The sequence below is a fragment of the Erythrolamprus reginae genome, chromosome 7 (genome assembly GCF_031021105.1).
Source record: "Erythrolamprus reginae isolate rEryReg1 chromosome 7, rEryReg1.hap1, whole genome shotgun sequence".
NCBI classification, from domain to species: Eukaryota; Metazoa; Chordata; class Lepidosauria; order Squamata; family Dipsadidae; genus Erythrolamprus; species Erythrolamprus reginae.
In genome coordinates, this window is record NC_091956.1 from 38760445 (window position 1) to 38781848 (window position 21404).

General features: G+C 43.6%; 2 protein-coding genes across 7 annotated transcripts in view; both read left to right on the plus strand.

The window, feature by feature from the left end:
* CC2D2A (coiled-coil and C2 domain containing 2A) overlaps window positions 1–21404 on the plus strand; it is a 445922-nt gene that overhangs the window by 423641 nt on the left and 877 nt on the right. For all 6 annotated transcript variants that reach the window (XM_070757359.1, XM_070757362.1, XM_070757363.1 and 3 more), the window contains one exon: window positions 19462–21357. In XM_070757359.1, the coding sequence (XP_070613460.1) occupies window positions 19462–19650 (189 nt within the window). In that variant the 3' untranslated portion in view covers window positions 19651–21357. The remainder of the gene's footprint in view (window positions 1–19461; window positions 21358–21404) is intronic.
* The window catches only part of LOC139170328 (uncharacterized), a 355966-nt gene that overhangs the window by 68018 nt on the left and 266544 nt on the right, over window positions 1–21404 (plus strand). The gene's annotated exons all lie outside the window — the stretch shown is intronic.

Sequence of the window (21404 nt, forward strand, 5' to 3'; positions counted from 1 at the left end):
GGACCCTCTCCGAGGGGGTCAATAATCCCCCCCAGGGTGGTGGATGGACAGGTGGAATTGTCCTTGGAAGGCAAAACCCACAGCCACTCCGTCTTATCAGGGTTGAGTTTGAGTCTGTTGGCACCCATCCAGGCCCCAACAGCCTCCAGACACCAGCACATCACTTCCACTGCTTCGTTGATTGGACATGGGGTGGAGATGTAAAGTTGGGTGTCATCAGCGTACTGATGATACCTCACCCCATGCCCTTGGATGATCTCACCCAGCGGTTTCATGTAGATATTGAATAGCAGAGGAGAGAGGACTGACCCCTGAGGCACCCCACAAGGGAGAGACCTCAAGGTCGACCTCTGGCCCCCCACTAACACCGACTGCGACCGACCAGAGAGGTAGGAGGAGAACCACTGAAGAACAGTGCCTCCCACTCCCAACCCCTCCAGCCGGCGCAAAAGGATACCATGGTCGATGGTATCGAAAGCCGCTGAGAGGTCAAGAAGCACCAGGACAGAGCATAAACCCCTGTCCCGGGCCCACCAGAGATCATCCATCAACGCGACCAAAGCAGTTTCCGTGCTGTAACCGGGCCTGAAACCCAATTGCTGGGGACCTAGATAAATGGGTGGAAATATGAAAGTAATACAACAAAATTTACAAGAAAATGAAAAAAGAATAAAAGCAACAGAAGAAAAAGTCCAAGACATGGGACAGAAGGTAGAAGAATATGAAGAACATAATTATGCAGCCTGCAGAAGCTTTGATGAAGCAATAACCTATCTTGAACTCCAATCCGCATCACATGGCTTGAGATTCCAAAATATAGAGGAAGAAAGAGATGAAGATTTATCTGCAAAAATGGCAGAAATAATAGGTGAAATCTTACAAGCTGACCCAGGAGATCTGATAAGAGAAATAGATGAGGTTTACAGAGTCCAAACAGGATATGTAAGAAGGCACAACTTACCAAGAGAAGTACAGTGATCCCCCGCTCGTTGCGAGGGTTCCGTTCCAGGACCCCCCGCAACGAGCAGGTTTTCGCGAAGTAGCGCTGCGGAAATAAAAACACCATCTGCGCATGTGCAGATGGTGTTTTTAACTTCCGCAGCGCTAGTGAGGAGCCGAAGATTGGGGGCGGCGCGGGTGTTTTAAAACGTCGCCGCCGACATGGGGGGCTCGCTAGCACCCCCCAAACCCCCAACCCGGGTTTGGGGGGGTGCTAGCAAGCCCCCCATGTCGGCGGCAACGTTTTAAAACACCGGCGCGGCTTTCCAATGAGTCCCGAAGACAAACGCGGAAGTTTGACGTTTGTCTTCGGGACTCATTGGAAAGCTCCAATCGTTTTAAAGCAGACGCGCCGTTCTCCGCTGACTTCTAAAGCGGGGAAGTTCGCTAGGAGTCAGCGGAGAACGGTGCGCCTGCTTTAAAACGATCGGAGCCGGCCGGCTCCGATCGTTTTAAAGCAGGCGCGCCGGCTCCGCTGACTCCTAGCGAACTTCCCCGCTTTAGAAGTCAGCGGAGAACGGCGCGCCTGCTTTAAAATGCGTGCCTGCTTTAAAACGCGCGCCGTTCTCAGCTGACTCCTAGCGAACTTCCCCGCTTTAGAAGTCAGCGGAGAACGGCGCGCCTGCTTTAAAACGCGTGCCTGCTTTAAAACGCGCGCCTGCTTTAAAACGCGCGCCTGCTTTAAAACGCGCGCCGTTCTCCGCTGACTCCTAGCGAACTTCCCCGCTTTAGAAGTCAGCGGAGAACGGCGCGCCTGCTTTAAAACGATCGGAGCCGGCCGGGCGAAGGGCAAAGGGCGAGCGGGGTGGGCGAGCGGGTGGCCGGGCGAAGGGCGAAGGGCGGGCGAGCGGGTGCTGGGGGGGGCTTCGCCCTCCCGCCAGCAAGAGGGGGAAGACCCAGGGAAGCCGCCCAGCAGCTGATCTGCCCGGCGCCATCTACGCATGCGTGCCCATAGAAAAAAGGGCACGCATGCATAGATGGTATTTTGACTTCCGGGTTCAAAATTCGCAAATTACCCTGTTCGCAATGGTTGGGGACGCAATAACCGGGGGATCACTGTACACATTAAGTTTGCAAGAAGAATAATCAAAGATGATATCTTAAAACAGGCAAGAAATCAGACTTGGAAACACAAAGGGAAAGATATCACGATTCTGAAACAAGTTCCTAAGAGGGTAAGAGAAAGCAGAAGAGAATAATACTTCCTCACAAGTGTATTAATTAAAAAGAACATTGTCTTTCGATGGCTGGTACCGGAAGGCCTCACCTTGACCTGGCAAGCAATTAAAATTAAGATAGAGAGTGTGGACCAAGCAAGAGCTTTCTTTGCACAAAGTGAGTTGGACAAGATTGATCAACTTCAGATAGAACTCAAGGGTAAAGAAGAAGAAAGGGGGCCCACCAGCAAGGAAAGGGAAGAAACACAAGAAGTTAAAAAGAAACAACCACAGGTTCAACAAGAATTGGTGTTAGATACTAGACTGCGCGAACCGAAAGAAATGAAAAAATATTATAAATAAAGATGTCACATGACTTGAAAATCTTTTCTGGGGGCGGGGCGAGGCCGGGGCGACGTGCTGAAGGAACAGGGGGATTTGACGACGAGAGAAAACCCAAAAGCAGGAAACAGGAAGAACAGAGACATCAGCTCCACGTGGAAAGTTGAAATTTTCATCTAATGTTTTTATATTTCTAATCTGAACTAAGCTTGTTTGCCTATTAATCTTAAAGCATCTTAAATCACCTTCATTGTAAACCTTCATTACCAGTTTATTTGATAAGCTTACTTATTTAATTGTAGCATTTATGGCAGTATTTATTAGACCAGAAGATAATACTCATTGCTATTGATTTATAGTTACATTTAAGATAAGGAGAAATGGATGAATTGATTTATTAACCTATATAAACGTTCGAACTATTTAATTGATTTATTTATTGGACAATTTAACTATTTGATGAATTGAAAAATGATAAGGATTGAATCTGAGTAGTGGCTTAATCAAGGTGAGACAGTGAATTATTGAATGAATTGAAGAATTAGCCTGTGAAATTAACGGTGATAATATAAGCCTGCATAATTAGTAAATCTTATTAGTAAATTAGTAAATTTTATTAAATTTTATGGTATTTTGTGATAGACATCATATTATGAGGAAATTTTAAAAAAAGGAATGGTCTGAGAGGAGACTGAGGGACGGTGCAAACGTATAGATATAAATAGTCTACACAATTTAATTTTATAAACTCATCTAAATAAACATAGAAGGATTGTATAAGTAATATATCTGTTATTTAATGGTACTTTAATTAAGATTATTTAAGAGAGATTTATATTGCCAGTATTATTGATAATTGATGGGAATAATTCTATTAGATTTATAGTAATTTGCTTTTATAGATAATATTTAATTATAGATACCTATTTGTGGATAATATTTATTTAAATAATATTTATTGCTTACATTTTACTATTTATTTTAAAAAACCCATCAATTTTACTAAAGATCAATTACATCACAAAGAATGTTGAGAATATTGTGTAGCCAGTAGACAAGAGGAAATTACTACCCAAAGAAGTGACTTTAAAAACCCCCAGAAAAACATATATTTTACCAACTGAGATTTAAACAATCCTAAGGTAGATATTCCACCTATTTTATACTATTAAACATCCAATAACAAAGAAAGACGTGGAACGTCCTTTCAAGTATGTCAACAACCTTCACCAAATCATTAAAAAAAACAACTACAGCAGGAAGTCCAAACGTTTCAAGTTCAAAGCTGAACACGAAGATGACCTCTACAGATAAACAGACTCAGTTACCAACTCTTCAATCAATACAGGCCTCACTTGACCTTATACAAGAATTTATGGCGAGAAGCCAAGAATCATCAACTATAACTCAGGAAACAATGATAAGAAACCAAGAAGAAACTAACAAGAACTTTGACAAAATGGCAGGGAAGATAGAGGATCTAGAGGCAAAAAATGGAAGGTGTCCAAGATGCGATCAACAATCATGAACGTAGAATCAGAAGTGTGGAAGCCAATATAATTAAAACTGACGATAATATTGTACATGCCGAAGGAAGATTGAAAGCGGCAAATAAGGAGCTGGAGGGTGCCATTGCAGTGTTAGAGATGGAAAAATCTTCATATTATCTCCGCTTCCAAAACGTACCTGAGCAAGCTGAAGAAGACTTACCTACCAAAATGGTGAAGATACTAACAGATAACCTACAACTAGATGAAGATGAAGTAAGGAATCATATAGATGAGGTCTTTAGAATACAGACTAACTATGCAAAGAAAAACAGAGTCCCAAGAGAGGTACACATTCGTTTTACAAAAAGGCCAGCAAGAGATGCAATTTACAGAAGTACTAGAAATGAGCAAATAATGTGGAACAATAAAGAGATAACCATACTAAAACAGGTACCTAAAAGAATTAGAGAGAGGCGTAGAGAATTTCACTTTTTGACAGCAAAATTGATGAGAAAAGAGATACCATTCAGGTGGCTAATTCCAGAGGGACTGTTGATAACCTGGAAAGGTAAAAAATTTAAGATAAACTCATTTGAAAAGGCAGACAACTTCATTTTTCAATACTTGGAAGGAGAAAATGCATCCGGTTCTGAAGGAGGAAAGAGAACAAAGGCAACAAAGCGTAGAAAGAGAGAAAGACCTTAGTCCAAAAAAAGAAGACAGAGTGACAACAAGAGCGGCAGCAAAAAAAACAATAAGAAGACACGAAAATATCAATAAGAAGGAAAAGGAACATCAACGAATAAATAAATAAAGAGTTAAACAATCAGTTTTAAAAGGGGAAAGGGGAAAAATGAAATAAAATAAGAAATATATATATATATATATATATATATATATATATATATATATATATATATACTGTATATATATTAAAAAAACGTAATGAAACTTCTCAAAATATTTTCAGTCAATATAAACGGGTTAAACTCTATTATTAAAAGAAAACAAACGATGAATAAACTTCAGAAAGAAGAAGCAGATATAATTTGCTTGCAGGAAACTCACATTAGAAACCAAGATCGAAACTTACTTCCAAACAAAAAACTAGGAAAACTGTTTACTGCTTTAGCAGACAAAAAAAAAAGAGGAATAGCAATTTATGTAAGAGAGAGATTACAACCTGAATTAATATACGCAGATCCAGATGGAAGAATTCTTAATCTGAAAATTAAAATTGGGCAAAAACCCGCAGTCTTGATGGTGATATATGCCCCAAATTCAAATCAATCAGAATTCTATCAAAAAATAAGTGATCAAATAACACAACTAGGAGGAAAAAACATTTGTATTATAGATTATAATGCAATTCATAACACACAAAAGGACTATAAAACAGTAAAGAGGAAAACACAGGACAGGAAAATCTTACCAAACAAATTTTTTGAAATTTTTTAATTTATTAGACTTATGGAGAGAAAGACACCCGGGAAAAATGGAATATACCTTTTTTTCAATTCCCCAAAAATCGTGGTCTAGGATAGACATGGCTTGAGGAGATTTGGGTGTGGACAATTGTATAGAACAAGTGGAGATCGGGCACAATATATGGGCGGATCACCACCCAATTATAATCAAAATAAAAGAATCCAAAAAAGATTTTCTAAAATGGTCCTTAAACCAGTTACTACTCAAAGAAAAAGACTATATTGATCACATAAAAAAGGAATTAATTTTTTTTCTTAAAGATAATTGGAATGAAGAAACCTCCACACATAATCTATGGGACACTTTAAAAGCATACATAAGGGGGATTACAATTTCACATTCGGCCAAAGAAAATTAAAAATCAAACAATTAAAGATTATCAAACAAAAATTAAACAATTGGAAATAGATTTGCAAAAAGACATATCAAATGAGGAATTAAAAGAGGAAAAAGATAAGCTTAGACATCAAATCAATCTAATAACACAGGATGAACTAATATGGAAATTAAAAAGGGCCAAGCAAGATCATTTTGAAAATGCAAACAAACCCGGTAGATGGCTAGCCTATAAACTTAAAAAAGAAGAATGATATATCCAATTCTTAGAGGATAACAAAGGAGACAAATATGCCACGATAGAAGAGAAAAAACAAATTGCCATTAATTATTATAAAGAACTATATAAAAAAGAAATTAAATCAGTAGATGAACAAAAGGCATATATAACAAAATCGGAGATGGGGGAATTAACTGACTGTGAAAGAAAATCACTAAACAAAGAAATCACGATGATAGAACTCGAAGATATAATAAAGAATCTGAAAAATAATAAATCCCCAGGTCCTGATGGCATTCCTTGCGAATTTTATAAAGAATTCATCGCTGATTTAGGAGAACTCTTATTAGTATTATACAATGAGGTGTTAGAAAAAGGTTTAATACCCAACTCCTGGATGAAAGCAACCATGAGTCTAATACCAAAAAGCGAATCAGATAAACAGAAAATTCAAAATTACAGACCCATATCTCTACTGAATGTAGACTACAAAATATTTATGAGCATCATGGCAAGCAGATTAAAATCAATTTTAAATAACAAGATACATTCTGGTCAAAACGGCTTCCTACCTGGCAGATACATCAGAAATAATATAAGGATAATATTGGACGTCTTATAATTTTACGAAAATCACTCTGAAAAACAAATGGCTCTCATCTTTTTAGACGCTCAAAAAGCATTTGACAATCTAAATTGGGAATTTATGACGGAATTAATAAAACAAATGAAATTTGGCTCTAAATTTATTACAATGAGACCATTTATCAAAAACAATTCAATTAATGTGGACATAACTGAAAAATTCCAAATTGAAAAAGGGGTCCACCAAGGATGTCCACTATCTCCTTTATTGTATATCTTTGCCACAGAGACTATGTTAAAGCAGATTAGATCTAACCCAAAAATAAGAGGGCTGAAAACCAAAAATCAAGAATTTAAACTGCAGGCATATGCAAATGACTTAGTCTTCATATTAGAAAATCCATTGGATTCAGGGAAACATATAATGGAGGAGGTAGAGAAATTTGGTAACATAGCAGGACTAAAAATAAATATTCAAAAAACCAAAATTATAACTAAAAATATGAATAAAGAACAAGAAAAAGCTCTGCAGGACATGTTGAAAATTAAAACGGAAAATCTTTTCAGTCAATGTTAATGGTTTGAACAATCCAAAGAAAAGACAAAATAAATGAATTATCAATAGAAAATATGATAATAATAGGAGATTTTAATGCAATCTCAGATAACCAAATGGACTACACAGGGAAAAAAAGAGAAGAAAAAAAAGGTAATCTTACCCGCGACATTTTGGAAAATGCGCACAGAATTATTATTAAAAGATATATGGCGTGAATATCACCCATATAATAAACAATATACTTTTTATTCCAACCCGCATAAAACCTGGTCTAGGATTGATATGGCCTGGGCCCCAACACATACAATGGAAAAGATTAGAGATGTCGAGATTGAAACTAATAGCTGGGCCGATCATAATCCCTTAGTTATATATGGGAAGGGTAAAAGAAAAATAAATAACTGGTCGATGAATAGAAATATAGTAAAGGATCCCAAGTATAAAAAATGGATAGAGAAAGAATTAGAGGTTTTTTAAAAAATAAATTAAAATAATGACACTACCCCACAAAATCTTTGGGATACAACAATATACGTGGGTTAACAATTTCCTATATGGCAAAAGAAAAAAGAAAAAAAAAAGAAAATACAACATCAAGAATTAGAGGAAGAACTGAAAAAATTAGAATCTGAAATGCAAAAAGATGAATATGATGATAAAATTAAAAATCAGAGAGAAGTATTAAAACACAAACTAAGGTTGATAGAACAAGAATCAATGTTAGAAAAAAATAAAAAGAGCAAAACAGGAATATTTTGAACACGCAAATAAACCAGGAAGATGGTTGGCATATAAACTTAGGAAAGAGAGGGAAAATAAAATTATTGAAAAATTAACAGACAGCAAAGGTGTAATAAGACATAGAACAGAGGGGGGGGGGAAAGGAAATAGCATTAGAATTTTACAGGAAATTATATGAGAAGGAAGAAATAAAGGAAGACTTAATTTTTGATTATTTAAGGACTATAGATTTTTACCAGGAAGACAAATCAAAAATAATTTAAGAACAATAATAAACACATTAGAATATTATGAGCAATATCCAGATGTTCTGTCTGGGTTCCCCCAGATGCCAACACCAACTAAAAAGAGTATCCAGACACGCTGATAAAAAGCAAAGTCATTTTATATCTTTGAAAACAAACACAGATAACAAAAACTGTTCTTACAAACTGGAATGCTATGAAGCTTCACAGAAGAGTCACGACGGCCAGACAATACAACAGGCTTCTTGCTGGCACACACACCACTGTAGATAATAAAACCCACGCCTCCCCCAAGTTTTCAGCCTTCGAGGCCACAAGCCAGAATCAGAGACGCCAAGGATCGAAGCAAGGTCACAGGATCTCCCAAAAGATAACTCTCCACAATACAGGAAGGGCGGGCCTGCCTTTTCAACCTTTCTGAGGAGAACCACACCCAAACCCAGCTGTTGCCTATTAGGGATGGAAATACCTGGCTAATTGTCCCCTTTGTTGTGCTGCCCTTCTCTGCCTCATATCTATGATGGCTTGTGCATTCTCATCTAATGATTCCAGGCTACTCGCTGGGGAGAGCTCCCCCCCGGGGGTCTCAGGCTGTTCTCCCTCCTCCTCGTCCTGACATTCCTCTTCCCCGTCTGCCTGTTCCTCCTCCTCCTCCTGTTCCTCGTCCTCCCCATCTGAGCATGGAGCCGGCAGAGTTCCAGCCGTTCCCTGAGGAGCCTCAGACTGAATCACAACACCAGATAAACAAATGTCACTTATATTGTTAGACGCTAAAAAAGCATTTGAGAATGTAGACTGGAATTTTATGAAAATACAATTGAATAAGATGGAGGTAGGAACCAAATTTTTCAATATAATAGACGCTATATATTCTGAACAATCAGCTAGAATTATAATAAATAGTGAGCAAACAGAAAAATTAGAAATACAAAGAGGAGTGAGACAAGGTTGTCCAATATCACCACTATTATTTATCTTAACATTAGAAGTTTTATTGATAAAAATAAGAGCAGAAAGGAAATAAAAGGGTTGAAGATCAAAAAAGAAATTTATAAAGTACAAGCTTTCACTGATGATGTAGTTTTCATTATAGAAGATGCTTCAACATCAATCTTAAGGTTAATAAATTTAATAGAAGAATACGGGAAAGTTGCAGGCTTGAAAATAAATAAAGAAAAGACAAGATACTAACAAAAAATATGACAGAGTCACAGAGAAAATATTTAGAAAATTTAAAAATATGACAGTTACAAAAAAGGTTAAATACTTAGACATATGGATTACTTTGCAGAATTAAATAGTATTACAAAAAAAATTATATGGCAAGGCAAGAAACCAAGAATAAAACAAAATTCATTAGAAGACCGTAAAGAAAGAGGAGGCTTAGGCCTCCCAAATTGGAAGTTATATTATCAAGCTACTGCCCTAACATTGATAAAAGAATGGTTAACTCTTGAAAACCAAAGATTACTTAATCTAGAAGGCCATGATTTAATGTTAGGCTGGCACACCTTTATATGGTATGAAAAGTCGAAAACCCACTCATATTTTAAAAGTAATATTATCAGAAAAGCACTGATAGACGTTTGGAATGAAATAAAGAAAAATCATTTTTTTAGTAATGCCAGAATGGATTTCACCAATTGGGGCCATTGCGCACTCAAACCTTTTAAAAGATGGAAAGATATGGAAATATAGGGATTTATTGGATAACCAATTAAAATTAAGAACTAAACAAGAATTTCAAGAGATAGGTATTGATTTGGATTGGTGGCAGTATGCACAGATTAGCTCTAGATATCAAAAGGATATCAAAACTTATATTTTAAAAAAGAAAATAATATATTGGGTAAATTGTTGACTCAAAATCAAGGGAAACTAATTGGAAAGGTATATAAATATTTAATAAACTATAGAACGATAGGTTGGATATTGAAAGACAATATGATCAGTTGGTGCAAAAATTTTGGAAAAGAAATAAATCTGGAAACATGGGAAAAGGTATGGGTTTTTGGAAAATTGGAAAATAATAAAATCAATTTTCTTTAAAGAAAATCAAATTAAGATGTTCTATAGATGGCATCTCCCACCATATAGGATTTCAAAAATGTTTCCTAATATCTCTCCCACATATTTTCATACATGGTGGACTTGCCTTGAAGCCAAGAATTATTGGAATAAAGTAGAAAAATAGCTAAAGGAAATAATGAACGAGAAGATTAGAAAGACTCCAGAATTCTTCCTACTAGGTATCTCAGATATTAAATATAAAAAAGAAATATATTATTTAATAGTTCACATTCTAGTTGTGGCAAGAATTACATTTGCGCAAAAATGGAAAGAAAAGGAAATACCAAAAGATGAAGAAGTATTTAAAAAAATCATGGAATGTGCAGAATTAGATATGATGACAAGACGTTTAAATAATCAAACGGAAACAGAATTTTACAAAATTTGGGACAAAGTGTACAAATGGTGGAATATTAAAAAACAGTTTTAAAAATATATATGAGTACATTTTAAAACATCTGAACTTATTAAATTAAATACATATATAGTAGAATATTAAGAATTTAAAAGGATAAGGTTTTTAGATTGATTAAGTGAATTTAATTATTTTATTATATTGTTAAAATAGATATAACGAAGTAGATTATAAATTGTATAATCAGAATATTTTTGTATTTTTAGAAATTTTAAATGTAATTTTATTTGTTTAATTAATTGACTTTAGTTTAATTATACTATCAAAATGATATTTTAGAAATAAATTGAAAAAATGTATAGATATGAGGACTTGAATTATATGAATTATAACATAAAAATGGAAATATAGAGGTAAATTTAATAAGAATGTAGAATATTATAAATTGTATTTCTGTATTGATCTGATTACAGTTAGATTTTATTTTTGTATTAGTTAGACTTCTATGACTAGCGGAACAATGGTAGCTCCTTTAAATGTTAAATGTTGTCTGTCTTGTCTGTTTAAAGAAAAACTATATATATATATATGTGTGTGTGTATATATATATATATATATATGTGTATATATATATATATATATGTGTATATATATATATATATATATATATATATATATATATATATATATATATATATATATATATATATATAAATAAAAAGAAAAGAGAAGGATAATACTATAGCCATATTACATGGGCAAATATCTTTAGATGTAAGACAGTATTGCGGAAATCAGGTGTTTAGGCAGAGTGATGGCATGAGGGAAGACTATCTGGGTCTAGTTGATTTGGCATGCAATGTCCTATAGTGGTATCCTGAGGGGAGGAATTGAAACAGTTTATGTACAGAATGTGAGTGCACTGTAGATAATTTTCTCAGCCCTCTTTCTGACCCGTGCAGTATACAGGTCCTCAGTGGAAGAGAGGTTGTTTGTAATTGTTTTTTCTGCAGTCCTACCATCCATTGAAGTCCGCACCTGTCCCGTTTGCTTGTTTTACCAAATCAGAGTTAGGGTACAAATCACAGACTCAATAATTCCTTTGTAGAACTGTATCAACAGCTCCTGGAGTAGTCTGAGTTTTGAGTTGACACAGGAAGAACATTCTTTGCTATGCCTTTTTAATGGGGCTCTGATGTTGGGTATTCCAAATCCTGTGAGATTATAGAATTGAGAAATTTGAAAGTCTTTATTGTTGATACTGTATTGTCGAATATAGAAAGAGGTGGTAGAGTAGGGCTCCTCCTAAAATCTAATTTCCTCTCTAGTTTTAGTATGCCAATTATTCAACCTTCCATATACAGTAGTACCTCTTCTTACGAACTTAATTTGTTCCGTGACCAGGTTCATAAGTAGAAAAGTTCATAAGAAGAAACAATGTTTCCCATAGGATTTAAGAAAATCCAAAACTTTAAGGCTTAAAAAAGAAAAAGCAGCGGACCAAGGAAGCGCGGGCAAGAGGGGATTACCCCCATCTCCCTGCCAAAATATGTCCGTGGGAGGCCCGGCCATCCATTGCCTGCCCCCCCTCCTGCCAGAAACCCGCGGGGGCCAAAGCCCCGTGTGGGGAAGGGTGGAACTTTTGGCTCCTGGACAGGCAGGAGAGCCCAGAGCCGCTGCCTTCCCACCCAGTTGCCTTGCCCGTCTCCCCCTCTACACACCCTCGGCCAACGGCGCCTGCCCTGCCTGCTCCAAAAGGCCGCCTGGGAGCCCCCGCTGCCAGGATGGTGGGGTGGGGGCTCGAGCCGCTGCCAAGATGGGTTGGTGAGGTGGGGTGGCCGGCCTCCACCTACCTCCCCTGCGCAGCCCGGGTCCGCCGGCGAGAGCTTTGCCTCAGCCGTTTCTTCTGAGGGTGGCTTGCTGTCTTCTCTCCTGGGTACGGAGATGACGCCACCGCCTCCTCTCTGCTGGGCTCTCCCAGCTTTCCTCCCGTCTGCCCCTCCACCTCCTTCAAAGAAGGCGAGGGGATATTTGACAGAACGCCTGGCAGCTTTATTTCAATTCTTCCATCTGGAAGATCCCGGGTGTTTCTTTCAAAAAGACTAAAAAGAAAAGCGGCCTCTCCTTCTGGACTTTGAGATAAAGGGGAACAGAGGCTGGGTGGAGGGGAAAAAACCCTTTGGCATTGCAGATAGACAGTTAAAAAAAACATTGGAAGGATGGAGTTTATTGCTGCATTTAACTCATCGTGAAGAGTCATATTAAACCACCATCCACCAAATTGGTGCCTCCTTCCGCGTGCAGGAGGAGCTTGAGCAGAGAGGGACACAGATGGGGGATTCGCCTTCCTGCACGGAGGGGAGGCGAGGGGGTTCGTGGCACCGAAGCCTCAGAATCCGCAGCGGGGAAGAGCCCACTGAAGTTTCAGCTGCTCCCCTTTCCTTTTTCTTCTTCTCCATCTCCCCATTCCTTCTCCTCCTCATTCCTTTTTTTCTATCCTGCCTTTATCTCCTCTTCCTCCTCCTCCTCTCCTTCCTCTTCCTCCCTTCCCTTCTTTCCCTCCCGCTTCCCCCTCTTACTTTCCTCCTCTTCCTTTCCTTCCTCTACCCTTTTTATCCTGCCTTTCTCTAATCTCTCCTCTTCCTCCTCCTTCCTTTTCCTTCCTTCCCTTCTTCCTCCTCACCCTCCACGTGAGAACGCCCTCTCCCCCTCCCTCCCCGCTGAGGGTAGAGCCAGGATTGCCAGGCAATGCCTGGACCACGCTCCCGCCTCGTGGCAAGAGGCTCAATGTGATTCCTGCCGAAAAGCTCTCTTCTATGAGAAATACCTTTTCTCTCTCTCTCTCTCTCTCTCTCTCTCTCTCTCTCTCTCACACACACACACATACAACTCCTGCCTGGGTATGAAAGGGGGAGGGAGAGGTTTGAAAGGGATCATAGTCCATCATCCCCTCCGCGCCCAGCTTCCACCCCGGGGAGGGAGAGGGACAGGGCGTTCTCATGCGGAAGGGGAGGAGGAAGAGGAGAGCGGAGAGAAAGGCAGGATAGAAAGAAGGGAAGAAGAGAAGGAAAGAGAGGAGGAGGAGGAAGAGGGGATAAAGGCAGGATAGAAAAAAGGGGAAGGAGGAGAAGGAAGGGGGAGAGGGAGAAGTAAAAGGAATGGGGAGGAGGTGGAAGAGAAAAAGGAAAGGGGAGCAGTCGAACTTCAATGGGCTCTTCCCCGCTGGGGATCCCGAGGCTTTGAGGCCACGAACCCCCCGTCCTCTGCATGGAGGAAGGTGAATCCCTGCCAGTTTCTCTTTCTGCTCAAGCCCCTCCCGCACAGGGAAAGAGGCACCAATTCGCTGGATGGTGGTTTAATATGACTCTTCACAATTGTTGTGGTTGGCTCTGGCCCAGCTCATGCCCCAGGGAATGTGGAGGTGGATGCAGGGGAAACTTCAACAAGTCATTGGCCTATTCTATTGCCGACAGAGTCAGAGTCGGATGAAGAAGAAGGTGGGAGTGACTTGGAAGAGGGGGGCTTGGCACACAGCCCAGGAAGTCAATCTCCATTATCTTCGGTCGATTCGGATACGGAAGTCTTAGACCCACCCAGGCGCAGAGTTATGCATAGAAGAGACCAATTGAGGACATATTACAGGAGATAAGAGGCCGCCTGTGTTTGGGTGGGGTTCCAGTAATTAGTGCTGCTGATATAAATAGCAGCGTGTGGGTTTGGCTGTTGTGGAAGATTATCTGATCGTTGTTCTTCAGGACTGCCTTGCTGTCTCCGTACTTTGTTGATTTTTCACAACTTTGAAACCAAAGCAGAGCAAAGTGTCCAGAGTCCATCATCCCCTCCGCACACAGCTTCCACCCCTGGGAGGGAGGGGGACAGGGTGTTCTTGCATGGAGGGGGAGGAGGAAGAGGAGAGAGGAGAGAAAGGCAGGATAGAAGGAAGGGAAGAGAGGAGGAGGAGGAGGAAGGAGGAGGAAGAGGGGATAAAGGCATGATAGAAAAAAGGGGAAGGAGGAGAAGGAAGTGGGAGAGGGAGAAGTAAAAGGAATGGGGAGGAGGTGGAAGAGAAGGGCTGTGACGTGGAAGAAGGGCTGTGACATTTTTTCACAGCTGCAAGCTAAGTACTTAAGAACTTATTAAGGGAATTGTACAGACTACCAGGTTGTTTTGGGACGAGTGCTCTTTGCAATACAAAAAGAGTGCTTAGTTTATTTTGAATTTTGTGATAAAGAACATTGTTTTGAATTTTCAAATGTGTGTGTGTCTGAAATTTGTACCCTTGAATTTTCCGGAGGCTCATACAGAGTGCCCGGCAGAACAATGATGAGTTAAATGCAGCAATAAACTCCATCCTTCCACTGTTTTAATTGTCTATCTTTGTTCAAAAAACCTCTTTGGAGTCTGCAATGCCAAAAGTTTTTTTTCTCTCCACCCGGCCTCTGTTCCCCTTTATCTCAAAGCCCAGGAGAGGCCACTTTTCTTTTTAGTCTTTAGAATTGAAATAAAACTGTCAGACATTCTGTCAAATCTCCCCTCACTTTCCTTGAAGGGGGGGGGCAGATGGGAGGAAATCTGGGAGAGGAGGTGAGGGGGCGTTATCTCCGCACCCAGGAAAGAAGACAGCAGGCCACCCTCTGAAGAAATGGCCAAAGCAAAGCTTCCCCCGGTGGACCTGGGCTACATGTGGGAGGCAGCTGGAGGCCACACCCCCACCCCACCCGCTGTCTTGACAGCGACTCGAGTCCCTGCCCCACCCCATCGTCTTGGCAGCGGGGACTCCTGGCCGGCCTCGGCGTGGCTTTTGGAGCAGGCAGGGTGGGCGCCATTGGCCAAGGGTGTGGGGTAGGGGAGGCGGGCAAGGCAGCCGGGTGGGGAGGCAGAGGCTCCGAGCTCTCCTGTCTGTCCAGGAGCCGAAAGTTCCACCTTTCCCTAATTGGGGCTTTGGTCCCCGTGGGCTTCTGGCAGGAGGGGGCAGCAGGCAATGGATGGCTGGGGCTTCCACAGACACAGTTTGGCAGGGAGATGGGGGAAATCTCCTCTTGCCTGCTGCTTCCTCCGCTCACCTTTGAGCGGAGGAATCGGCAGGCGAGAGGGGAAACTGGCAGCGAAATGGAGCAGCTGCGGAGAGCTCCTCGAACGTCACCTTCGTGCTTTGCTGTGACGGTAGCAGAAGGGCTGGGTGGTAGAGACCCCGCACGGCAAAGCCTGGCTCCAGTTCCCTTGTGATCCTCAGAGCCTGCAATCTGTGAAATGCTTGTTTTGGTTGCTGCTCACAGCAGCAGCAGCAGCTGAGAGAGAAGTGAGGGTTCGGAAGACAAAAATGATTTGTAAGAAGAGGCAAAAAAATCTTGAATGCCCGGTTCGTATCTCGAAAAGTTCATATGAAGAGGCGTTCCTAAGAAGAGGTGTTCGTAAGAAGAGGTACCACTGTATATATGCAGACTCATAAATGTCTCAATTGAGACCAGTGACTGTTGTGTCATCTGTAAACTTCTGCACTTTAACAGAGGGATCCTTAGAAATGCAGTAATTGACAGTGAAAAGTAATGGAGAGAGCACACAGCCCTGGGGGTCAATTGCACCATTTCTATTGATTGCTTCCAAGAAATTTTGTAAAGGAAGGTAAGGATCTTGTTCCACAGGATTTCTGAAAATTGAACAGACCAAGACCAAATTCCGCCTAGAGGAAACTGGTGAAAAAACATACAGAAAAACAAATGCTTTAGCACACAACCTTATTAGTCTCTGGGGGGGAAAGCTTCAAAAACATACACAAAAGCATTTATTTCAGTTCTGTAAGCAGAGTTGGTTGATTGAAAGTAACTCCAAAACTGCTGCAGTTTTTTCCCCTGACCTCTAACCAAATTGATTCAAAGCCCGCATTTTTAAATTCAACTTGTAACTTTGTTTTTTCTAATGTAAACAGCAGAGAAGAAATACTGTTCAGTTAATGGTTAATACAGTGGTACCTCAAGATACAAACCCCTCGTCTTACGAACAACTTGTGATACGAACCCGGGGTTCAGAAAAAATTTGCCTCTTCTTACAAACTTTTTTAGAGTTACGAACACCAAACCCGAACTTCCAGGTTCGGCGTTCGGAGGCTCCTGGGAAGCCGCCCGGCTGTTTTAAAAGGTGACCGCCGGGCTGGGGCGCTTCCCAGCACCCCTCCGAACCCCGAACCCGGAAGTTCGGTAAAAGTTCGGGGTTCGGGGGGGTGCTGGGAAGCCCCCCAGCCCGGAGGTCACCTTTTAAAACAGCCGGGGGACTTCCCAGGAGCCTCCGAACGCCGAACCCGGAAGTTCGGGTTTGGCGTTCGGCTTCGGGAGGTTCCTGGAAAGCCGCCCGGCTGTTTTAAAAGGTGACAGCCGGGCTGGGGGGCTTCCCAGCAACCTCCTGAACCCTGAACTTTTGCCGAACTTCTGGGTTCGGGGTTCGGGGGGGTGCTGGGAAGCCTCCCAGCCCGGCGGTCACCTTTTAAAACAGCCGGGCGGCTTCCCAGCAGCCTCCGAACGCCGAACGCGGGGCGAGGGGCGGGAGGCAAATCTCTGCGTCTCCAGCAGCCAGGGAAGCCGAGCCGGGCATGGCGGTGACGGCGGCGGTGCTGCTGCTCCGGTCGCCCGATCGTCTCCTGCCTCCCGCGCCGATGTTCCACCCCAAGCCCGGCTCGGCTTCCCTGGCTGCTTGGCCGGGTGGGCTCGGCCGAAAGGGGCTGGAGACACAGAGCTGAGCATGCCCCTTCATCCCCAAAGGCCGGCTTTTTTGTCTGGGAGGGAAAATGACGCGCCGGCGGCACCGGGGCAAGAGGTGGGAGGCAAATCTCTGCGTCTCCAGCCCCGAGTCAGACACACCCTCGCCGCCACCGCAGCCGCACCCAGTCGCTGCCCGCCTCGTCTCGCTGGGTGCTTGGCCGGGGGGGGCTCGGCCGAAAGGGGCTGGAGACGCAGAGATTTGCCTCCCACCTCTCGCCCCTGTGCCACCGGGCGTGGCGGGGAACATCGGTGCGAGAGGCAGGAGACAATCGGGCGACCGACTTCGCTGCCCCTTCCCCGTCAGCCAACATGAGCCGTAAGGAAGGGACCATCGTGGCCAGGCGGGGAGCGCCGCCTTCTTTCTCTTTTTCCCGCCCCTCCCAGCCCAGCCCCCCGGGCAGGGAGGGGAGGAGATCCGAACGGGGGAGGGGGGTAACGATTCTGGGGAGGGGGAGTCGGTGCCGAGGCAGCCTAACCCCACCGGTGACCGCCAAAGGGTTGGCGAAAGGAGGGTGCTGCGGCGACCCGGCCAAGCCTATGGACGCGCCTCCCGCCGCTCTGCCCAATCGCAAAGCCGAAGCACGGGAGGCGGTGAATGTCATGTCCTCCGACCAGTCAAGCGAAGCAAGGCGGGGAATGTTGGGGGGGGGAGTGAAGAAAATTGAAACAGATTACGAAAAGCTCGGTGGTGGATGGCACTCCTTCCAGGAAAACGCCCAGCCCAGCCCCCCCGGAGGCGTTTTCCTGGAAGGAGTGCCATCACCACCACCGAGCTTTTCGTAATCTCTTTCAATTTTCTTCACTCCCCCCCAACATTCCCCGCCAAGCCCCGCCTTGCTTCGCTTGACTGATCGGAGGACAGGACATTCACCGCCTCCTGTGCCTCCTTCGGTTTTGCGATTGGGCAGAGCGGCAGGAGGCGCGTCCATAGGCTTGGCCGGGTCGCCGCAGCACCCTCCCTTCGCCAACCCTTTGCTGCCCCTTCCCCGTCAGCCAACATCAGCCGTAAGGAAGGGACCATCGTGGCCGGGCGGGGAGCGCCACCTTCTTTCTCTTTTTCCCGCCCCTCCCACCCCAGCCCCCCGGGCGGGGAGGGGGGAGATCCGAACGGGGGAGGGGTAATGATTCTGGGCAGCCGCCGACCGTGCGGAGCGATCTTCTGCCGGAGAAGGGCGGGGAAGCCAGCGGCTGTAGCAGCTGGTGCAAGAGGCTTCCCCGCCCTTCGCCCATGGCCAGCAGAAGATCGCTCCGCTCGGTCGGCGGCTCTGGAGAGGCAGGAGCCGGGCACTGGCCTGCCTTTTGTCCCCCCTGCCGCCGCTGCCACCTGCTTCTCTCTCTCTCCTTCCCTGCGACGCTGCTCCACTCGGTCGGCAGCTCCGGAGAGGCATGAGCCGGGTGCTGGCCTGCCTTTTGTCCCCCGCCGCCACCGCCGACGCCCGCTGGCTGCGAGCGCTCTGCCAGGCGGCCAGGAGGCATTCAGGGTGAAATGCATGGAGGAATGGGAAGCTGAAGCCACCGGCGTTTGAGCTTCTCATTCCTCCACGCCCTGAATGCCTCCTGGCTCAGGCAGGCGGCAGCAGACCGCCTTTGGGTTTTCGGGGAGGAGGGAGTTAGGAAGGTCCTCCTGCTCCCCCCCTCCCCAGCCGAAAACCCAAAGGTGGGCTTGAGCCAGGAGGCATTCAGGGTGAAGTGCGTGGAGGGTTTGGCGTTGGGGTTCAGGAGGCTGCTGGGAAGCCTCCCGGCTGTTTTAAAAGGTGACAGCCGGGCTGCGGGGCTTCCCAGCAGCCTCCCGAACCCCAAAATTTTGCCAAACCTCTGGGTTCGGGAGGCTGCTGCGAAGCCCCCCGGCTGTTTTAAAAGGTGACAGCCGGGCGGCAGCGTTTTTTTGCGGGGTTTTTTTTGTTGTTGCACGGATTAATTGACTTTACATTGTTTCCTATGGGAAACAATGTTTCGTCTTACAAAGCTTTCGTCTTACAAACCTCCCCCTGGAACCAATTAAGTTCGTATCTTGAGGTACCACTGTATCTACTTTTTGCAGGGAACACCCCATACTGTTAGAAGCAGGTATGATAGAAGTGGTGTCATTAGATAACCCTTCTCATTCTTTCTCTTCTTGCAGGTCTCCGGATTTCCCATCCACTTGCCATTTTCAAATGTTGCATCTATCGTTGAGGCTGCATATAGTACGGGAGTTCATAAAACTGAAATTCCAAATACAGAATTTGCACTAGCTGTGTATGTTCATGCTTACCCCAAACACATTCTTTCCGTGTGGATTTATGTGGCTTCATTAGTTTGTAATCGATAGGACACATCTTTGTGGTGACATCCCAGGGGTTTTGGTGCTAAAGCCCAAAGATTACTAACACTATCAAGGAGGCCGGCAAGAATGAGCAATCAGGAGTTGAAAGCCATTGGTACTGTATTTGCTGTTGATCCTACCCTTCTATATTTCCTTCACATCAAAACAGGAACACACTCATCTCAGAAGATTTCAGAACTTTTGCCTTCAAGCCTTAGATGACTCATTAAACCCAACACCCAGGGGCTGTTGTGGTTAAAAGGAAAGGTAACTCTTGACCCAGCCTCAGCTACGGAAAGTTCATGACTAAGGGCAAGATGGTCTCCCTCAGCCCAGCTTTCCTTTTTGCATGGTGGCTGTAGATATAATATGAAGATGCCTGTAGAGGTCACCTGGAACTTCTGAAGTAGTAGTAGCACAGAATTCTGAATGGATATAGTTTAGTTTGGTAACTGTGAAGCAAGTTTTTACAGAATAATAAACTTGGAAGGAACTTTGAAGGTCTTCTAGTCCACCCTCTGGTCAGGTAAGAGACATACCATTCCAGACAAATAGTAGTTCAATGTCTTCTTCAAAACCCACAGTGATGGAACAACCACAACCTCTGGAGACCAGAAGCTGTATTAAGTTGTAAATGGAATGAGAATTGGTAAAGCATGTCCAGTTTAACGCTGCTGAGGTATATTAGATATAGGGAAACATTTTCATTTTATTTTCAGTTGGTATTATTGAAGTGTCAAACATCCCACCCCCAATCAGTTAATTTGGTAAGACCTCTTTCAGTTTCTGTGAAGATTGCAAGACAGTATAGCAGAAATGGTAACTCAGAAGCCTGGATATTACACTCCAAAATGGAAAGAGAGATTTATCAAGGGAAATAGGCATGCCATAGTTGATTCATATTCACATTTAATCCAGTAGCCCAAGGCAGCATAACAGTCCTCATGTTAATTTTCCTAGGGCAGCAAAAAACTCAACTATTGTTGCCAGGCTTTCTTGATTTTTAGATCTGAATCGATTGTTTTTTGGCGATACCATTGTGTCCTCATACAGGTAGGCAAGTAAACTCTCAATTCACAGACAAATTCTGGGCATTTGTACAAAAAGTCCCATCCACATTTAATGGAGGAGAATCGTATGGAGGACTCTTACCAGGACAACTACTGAATTGAATGGATTTGAAAATGGAATGGCAAGACTCTAATGCAGTGGTCCCCAAACTACGGCCCACTGAGGCCATTTATCCAGCCCGCGGCAGTGCACGAGATTTTACCGATTGATATAATAAGCTCCCAAATCTCCTGTCTACTCACTGCGGTCGGCTGTTGAGCTAGAAGGTGGAGAGCCAAGGGGCGGGGAGGAAAGCAGGCCTGCAATTGGCCCCTTTCTTTCTCGCCTTTAGGGAGAGGAACTGTTGCTGCTCTGCCATAGGGCAGCAACAGTTTCTCTCCCTAAAGGCGGCAAAGAAAGGGGCCAATTGCAGGCCTGCTTTCCTCCCCGCCCCTTGGATCTCCATGTCCTCCTCCCCACCTCCTCCGCCGCGGTGAGTGGACAGGAGATTCAGTAAAAGGCGATTGGTGATTTAAAAACTGCACTGAATGTCACAGCTAAGTGTGCCATGGCTAAGTGCATGGGGGGGAGGCGGCCACTTGCAAACCCGACCTCCACCGCCTCCCCCCGCAGCACAAGGCGAGCACACCTTGCCGCTGACAGGTGGCGGGGACCGCCCTGTCCCCCTTCAGGGCCTCTTTGACAGCCTT